At 40.6% G+C, this 7,031-nt stretch overlaps 1 protein-coding gene across 2 annotated transcripts in view; it reads left to right on the top strand.

Annotated features, from left to right (window-relative positions):
• Positions 1-564: 564 nt before the first annotated feature.
• The window catches only part of LOC103593788 (cytochrome P450 2U1), an 8,699-nt gene continuing 2,232 nt past the window's right edge, over positions 565-7,031 (top strand). The window contains exons 1-4 of one of the 2 annotated variants that reach the window (XR_550786.1): positions 565-1,263; positions 3,013-3,174; positions 4,294-4,461; positions 5,728-6,014. Coding sequence is in view for 1 of the 2 variants with exons in the window: in XM_008576868.1 (XP_008575090.1) it covers positions 588-1,263; positions 3,013-3,174; positions 4,294-4,461; positions 5,728-5,906 (1,185 nt within the window). In the remaining variant the exon portion in view is untranslated. Of the gene's footprint in view, positions 1,264-3,012; positions 3,175-4,293; positions 4,462-5,727; positions 6,704-7,031 lie in introns of those variants that run through there. The other variant, XM_008576868.1, reaches the window with a different exon arrangement.

The raw sequence follows: 7,031 nt of genomic DNA, 5'->3' as shown, positions 1-7,031 counted from the left end.
GTTCAGATATTTTTAAATCAGGGCTGTTGCCAACAACAGATATTTTAGATTATATGCCAGTTATCAGATTCCAAACTTTGATGGCCAGTGGTTCTAATCCAGTTGGGCTGTTCATTTATTCAGCTAATATTTAAAAACTCCTCCTATGTATCCAACACTATGTCAGAAGTTGGGATTTTAATGATGAGCACAATGAGATATGGTTTCTGCCCTAATGTCAAACTGTGACTTTATTTGTCCTTCTGTTCAGAATGTTTAGAATGTAGGTGGTTAAAAAAATGGGTGCATCTGGCCTGAATTATTTTCTAAGCCTGTATTCACTCTTACAAAATACAAGATTTTGAAATGTACACTAAGTTTGGAAATTGAAACACATTGCTTTTCATTTCACCAGGAGTTGCTATATACACTAATAAACATTCTCCTAGTTTAATCTTTATTGGAAACGTATACTACCTTGATAACTAAATTTTGTATATCATTCTTCTTGACTGGTGGCCTTTATATGCTCTTCACATGAACTTTGCATAAGTGACTGGAAAATACAGAATACAGTTCATGGTGGGTCCTGTTCAGTATTATCAGGAATGCTCTTTCTCACCTTCCTTTGTTGGTGTCTTTTTGCAGGGATCGTGTTTGCACATTATGGTCCAGTCTGGAAACAGCAGAGGAAATTCTGTCATTCAACTCTTCGTCATTTTGGCTTGGGAAAGCTTAGCTTGGAGCCCAAGATTATTGAGGAGTTCAAATGCGTGAAAGAGGAAATGCAAAAACATGGAGAAGACCCCTTCAGTCCCTTCCCCATCATCAGCAATGCTGTCTCTAACATCATTTGCTCCTTATGCTTTGGCCAGCGTTTTGATTACACCAATAGTGAATTTAAGAAAATGCTTGGTTTTATGTCAAGAGGATTAGAAATCTGTCTGAACAGTCAGATTCTTCTGGTCAACATATGCCCCTGGCTTTATTACCTTCCCTTTGGACCATTTAAGGAATTAAGACAAATTGAAAAGGATATAACCAGTTTCCTTAAAAATATCATCAAAGACCATCAAGAGTCTCTGGATGGAGAGAACCCTCAGGACTTCATAGACATGTATCTTCTCCACATGGAGGAGGAGAGGAAAAATAATAGCAGCAGTAGTTTTAATGAAGAGTACTTATTCTATATCATTGGGGATCTCTTCATTGCTGGGACTGATACCACAACTAACTCGTTGCTTTGGTGCCTCCTGTATATGTCACTGAACCCTGATGTACAAGGTAATTAATGGATGTTTCCTTTATTCATGGCAAAACAAGGTTATTTAAATCAAGATTTAAATCAGATCACTCAGTGATCTGGTGGCTTCTGGCAGTAAGCAATGTCTTTAGGCCAGAAAAAAAATAAATAAATACTTGCATCTCACTGAGAGTTGGTAAGGTGTTAACAGTGAAACCCCAAGTTTCTAGACAGTAGGAGTAATGTCATAACTTGCTTACCCCTGCTTTAAACTCTTACAGGTCTGATTCTGTATGAAATCTATGCTGGTGAAAGATCTTTAGAGAAGAAGAACATGTTAGAGCTGAAGGGAGCCACAGTGCTCATCTGAACCCATGTTTTGAAAATGGAGAACAGAGAAGTTCTGTGACTTTCACAAGGTCACAGAGCTAGTTCCACCCCATCTGTATCAGTAGATAGTGAACATCAGTGGCAGTTCATAGTGGAAGAATACATAGGAGGGTGGTGTATTAGTTTTTATTTCTGCTATAACAAATACAAACTTACTAGCTTAACTACGCACATCTGTTATCATGTAGATCGATGCATTAGAAGTCTGCCACATCTCACTGGGCTAGAAATCAAGATGTTGGCAGGGCTGCATTCCTTTCTGAAAGCTGTAAAGGAGAATCCATATCTTTGCTGTTTCCAGCTTCCTTGGCTTGTGGCCTCCTTTCTCTTATCTTCAAAGCCATCAGTGTTGTATCTCTCTGACCATTCTTCTATAGTTTCATCTCTGTCTGATTCTAAACTTAACTGGAAAAGGTTCTATGGTTTTAAAGCCCATGTACTTGGGCATGCCCAGAAAACCCAGGATAATCTCCTCATCTATAGGTTCTTAATTTAATTGCATCAGCATAGTCCCTTGCGCCATGTAAAGTATCATATTTACAGGTTCCAAGGGATTAAAGTATGGACATTTTGAAGGGGCCATTATTCTGCCTACCACAGATGGGATTGTACCTACCTGTATTAGTTAAGTATTGCTGAGTAATAAATTATCCCAAAATGTAGCAGCTTAAAGCAACCACTATTTTTTTAACTCAAATCATTTCTGAGGGTCAGGAATCTAGGAGCAGCTTAACCTGGATGGTTCTAGTTTATGGTTTCTCTTGAAGTGTAGGCAAGATGTTGGCTGGGGCTGCAGGTCTCTATAGACTTGACTGGGACGGAAGAGTCTATTCCAAAATGGCCAGAGGCCACAGTTCCTTATCCCTCTGACCTCTCCATAAGGCTGCTTGACTTGGCGGCTGCCCTCCTCCAAGGTGAGTGACCCCAGAGAGAGTGAATGTCAAAGACGGGAGCCACAGTGTCTTTTGTAACCTAATCTCAAGTGGCATGCCATCACTTCTCCCTAATTCTATCGGTCACATCGAGCAACTTGGTACAGAGTGAGAGGGGACTGCACAAGGATATGAACCCCAAGAGTGGGAATTGTTGAGGGCCATCTTGGATTACATGTTGTCACAGTTGGCTTAGATACCATGTTCATGTGAGAATATGGTTCAGGGTGCTTCCCAATCCAGAATGCTTTCTTCTTTGCCCCTCCATTTGTTCTGCTCTCCTCCTTCAAAGTCTCAGGGTGGGCACAGGCTCCTTGGGTCCAGCTGTCTCTACATGGCATAACCTGACGGGGGCTTCACTTCCCTGAGGCCTGCTCAGCCAGTTTAGCAGTGGTGTGTAAGTGGCGAGGCGAAGCATGCTCAACTCTCCTTCACTTATGCTCTGTTTATTCCTTCCCTTTTGTGTAGAAAAGGTTCATGAAGAAATTGAAAGGGTCATTGGTCCCAACCGAGCCCCTTCCCTCATGGACAAGGCCCAGATGCCCTACACAGAAGCCACCATCATGGAAGTGCAGAGGCTAACTGTGGTGGTGCCTTTTGCCATTCCTCATATGACCTCAGAGAAAACAGGCGAGTCCGGGGTCTTCTTCCTTTGAATACCCTTGAGGAAAGCCCAACCCCCCAATCCAGTGGAGTTGTATGGTGACCACCACCTAGCTTGTTCCTTCTGAGGACTTAGCATTGTGTCGTAGATAAGGAAATGTCCAGGGAATGTGTCAACCCGCAGTTGTACATTATTAGTTGTAATGGCATTCCAGCACTGGTTAGCTTTACTGATAGCTCTCCAGTCTTCAGAGCACACATGCTTATTCCAGCAAAACAAATCACGCTGCAATTTAAATAGGCGGTTTGGCAGAAAAAACTCCAGAATTAACAAAGGTTCCTCTCAGTCTTCTTCATGGAGGTCAGAAGAGCTAATCTAAATGTGGAATTAAGGATTTACCTAGAAATTATTCTATGTCAGTTGTTTCAATTTTGTAACTAAAGCATATGTATTAAAGAATTAGAAGAATCCATCTGATTCTAAGGTTCCTGTTTTAACCTGTCACCAACGGGAAATGTTTACTTGGTCTTGTTCAGACTCTGTTTTTACATGACTATTAACAAGGAATTTACCATCTTTGGAGATAGCCCATAATGTAATGGGCTTGAATGTAGTTATGAGACAGTTGTAGGAGGCAGTAGCTTATAAATGACACTGGATCACTTAACATTATTTAATGCAAATTAGATGCACTCTGTGTACAGTATCTTTTGGGCATTGTTTAAAGTGCATATTAACTTGTCTTAGTTTAACTTCCTCAACATATTGTTGTGTGGCCATAAAAGATTTTGTAAACTGTTTCATATAAATATTAGGAATTTGCAATTCTTAGGGAATTTGCAATTCTTAGGAACACACTATTATTTCTCTTTTAGTGTTTTCTCTTAATTTTAATACATTTATGGTTTGATTTAATTCATTAACGCAACATCCACTGGAGCATCTCGTGTGCCCTGTCTCAGACTAGGTCCTGGGATAATGTGGAGAGAAGGATGCCAATTGATAAGATCTCATCCCTGCCTTCAAGTACCTCAACATTTATTTCAGCCAATTAAGATGCTAGGTATATAAGTTGATTTTTTTTCAGGAAGAACTATTAGTGACAATGTGTTGTATGATGCTGTGGGTTTTTTTGTTTGTTTTAGTGCTCCAAGGGTATACCATTCCTAAAGGCGCATTGATCTTACCCAACTTGTGGTCAGTACACAGAGACCCAGCCATCTGGGAGAAACCAGATGATTTCTACCCTAATCGATTTCTGGATGACCAAGGACAACTTCTTAAAAAAGAAACCTTTATTCCTTTTGGGATAGGTCAGTTAAACTTTTATTTTTTTAATGGCATAATTTTAAAAAAGTAGAACTAAAAGAATCTTTTATTATTTCATGTTGTTCTAAAACTTTCTTAGGGTCGGCCCGTGGCTCACTCGGGAGAGTGTGGTGCTGATAGCACCAAGGCCAAGGGTTCAGATCCCTACATAGGGATGGCTGGTTGGCTCACTTGGAAGAGTGTGGTGCTGACAACACCAAGCCAAGGGTTAAGATCCTCTTACTGGTCATCTTTATTAAAAAAATAATAATAGGGCCGGCCCGGTGGCACACTGCTACAGTGCACCGCTTGGGAGCGCGGCGGCGCTCCCGCCGAGGGTTCGGATCCCACATACAGACTGGTTCCCGCTCACTGGCTGAGCGAGGTGCGGGCGCAACACCGGTTGCGATCCCGTTGCTGGTCCCGGTCCGGTACGGGCGCGACACTGAGGGTTGCAATCCATTGCCGGACACGAAAAAAAAAAAAATAATAATAATAATAAAATAAATAAATAAAACTTTCTCTCTTGGCAAGGTAATAGAAGAGATAATTTAGATGATGCATCTCCACTATGTTTATTTCAGATTTTAAGAACAAAATAAAGGTATTTGATTTTAAATCTTTAAATAAGACTAGAAATCTTTTTTTTCTGAGCTGCCCAGGTGATTGTGTCCCAGTGAACTGTTGGAGTTAAGAGCAACTTCTGACCTTCTGCTGGGCTGATGGGTGAGAGGGTGGGTTCTCTAATCTCACCAGTCCCTCTTTTAGGTTCCTAGATTAGGACACATGGGATTCTTTCTATGGAAAAAGGAGGGCTCCAGAGATTTTTATCTGACTTTTCCCTCCTTAGTCGTCCAGGTAAAAGTGAAAGAAAGAGAGAAGTAGACATGGAAGGGACAGGGTCACTGCCACATTGGATCTGTCTCTAGTTCCTGTCTAGGATGAGCATAAGTTTTTATGGGTAGGAGTTAAAATGTAAACTTGGTATGTAAAAATTCTGGTCAGCATATACTGCAGGAGGCTATCTGGTATATGTGGCAACTTTATTTTAAAACTCTATATCTGCATTTAAAATACTCAGTTTAGATATTTAGTATAAATATAAACTCTTTTGGCAACTGGCTAGTATGGGGATGAACCCTTGACCTTGGTGTTATCAACATCATAGTCTAACCAATGGAGCTAACTGGCCAGTCCATAAATATGTATTTTCTTAAATAGAAAAAGGGATGGTATTATAATCCTTATTTTTTTTCTGATCTCATTTTTAGGGAAGCGGGTGTGTATGGGAGAGCAGCTGGCCAAGATGGAATTATTCCTGATGTTTGTGAGCCTAATGCAGAGTTTCACATTTGCTTTACCTAAGGATTCTGAAAAGCCCATCCTGACTGGAAGATTTGGTCTAACTTTAGCCCCACATCCATTTAATATAATAATTTCAAAGAGATGAAGAGCATCTCCAAGAAGAGACGGTTTAACAGATGTATAAATACATATCCTTCCAAACAGATTCTTCCTACTCCAGTTGACAGTAGATCCAGCAACTCAGAGGATCCAGGTTAGGCTCAGATTAGAGAGAGATTGGAAAGAGGGTAGAGCACATGGGAGCTTTCAGCCTGGAGGATTCCTCAGCAGGATACTTTAGCTATTTGAGTAATACGTGTCTGTGATTTAAGGGATGGGGACCAAAGTACCAAATCAGGAAGCAGATATAAATTTAGTCTCACTGGCTTCCACGAATGAACATATCTTCTCATCTCTCAGTGCCTCAGTTATCCCACGTGTAAAATGATGGTAACAAAACTTGCTTTCTCTCTATCTCTAAGCACTTAGTAAGGTCAAATGCCTCATATCTTTTCTGACATCACCGAAACACTAAGTTCTGGAGAAGAAATTCAGGATTAGGAGAAAATCTGCCTGCTGCCTTTTTAAGGCCTGTGACAACATGGAAGTGGTATTCAGCCTTGACCACTCTGCAGAGAGAGATGTGGATTTAGGTTATATGGAGGTGGGGCTTTCCTCAGCACAGATTTAATGTCAGTTTCTTTGGGCTTGTTCTATTATTATTATCTTTTCATTTATGACTTTAGTTTTTACTTTTTGTAGACATGAGATGAAGTGGACCCTTGTCCAGTATATTGAGGAAAAAAGAAATTAGGATTTTAAAAAATCCCCTGTAAGGTTATTGTCCAAATTTATATGTCTGTCTGCTACTTAACTACATAAACAGTGAGCCTGGCTAAAAAAGTGGCTTCTGGCAAAATTCCTTTCTGCTGAGTGTACTTGCAAAGACGCAGCTCTCCCTTTTGACTTGAGCCCTGAATGGTGAGCTCTGGGATTTTGATACTGGAATTCATCAGGAAGGGATTCTTCTTTCAAACTATACTAAACATTCCTTTCCTATTCTCCCTCCCACCAGACCCAGCGTAACTGATCCTTGAATACTGTGAAAGACAGGAAGGCATTCTTACTCTTTATTAAGATAATTATTTGTTTTTTAATAAAGAAGGCCCCTCTAGAAAAGCAGTTTTCAACAGGGATAGTAACCTCCTTTGCGGGGGGGGGGGGGGGGGGG

This window comes from Galeopterus variegatus, unplaced genomic scaffold, assembly GCF_000696425.1.
Source record: "Galeopterus variegatus unplaced genomic scaffold, G_variegatus-3.0.2 Scaffold63, whole genome shotgun sequence".
In the NCBI taxonomy this organism is placed as follows: domain Eukaryota; kingdom Metazoa; phylum Chordata; class Mammalia; order Dermoptera; family Cynocephalidae; genus Galeopterus; species Galeopterus variegatus.
Note: the sequence above shows the minus strand (reverse complement) of the source record. Positions and strands in the feature narration are given on the sequence as shown.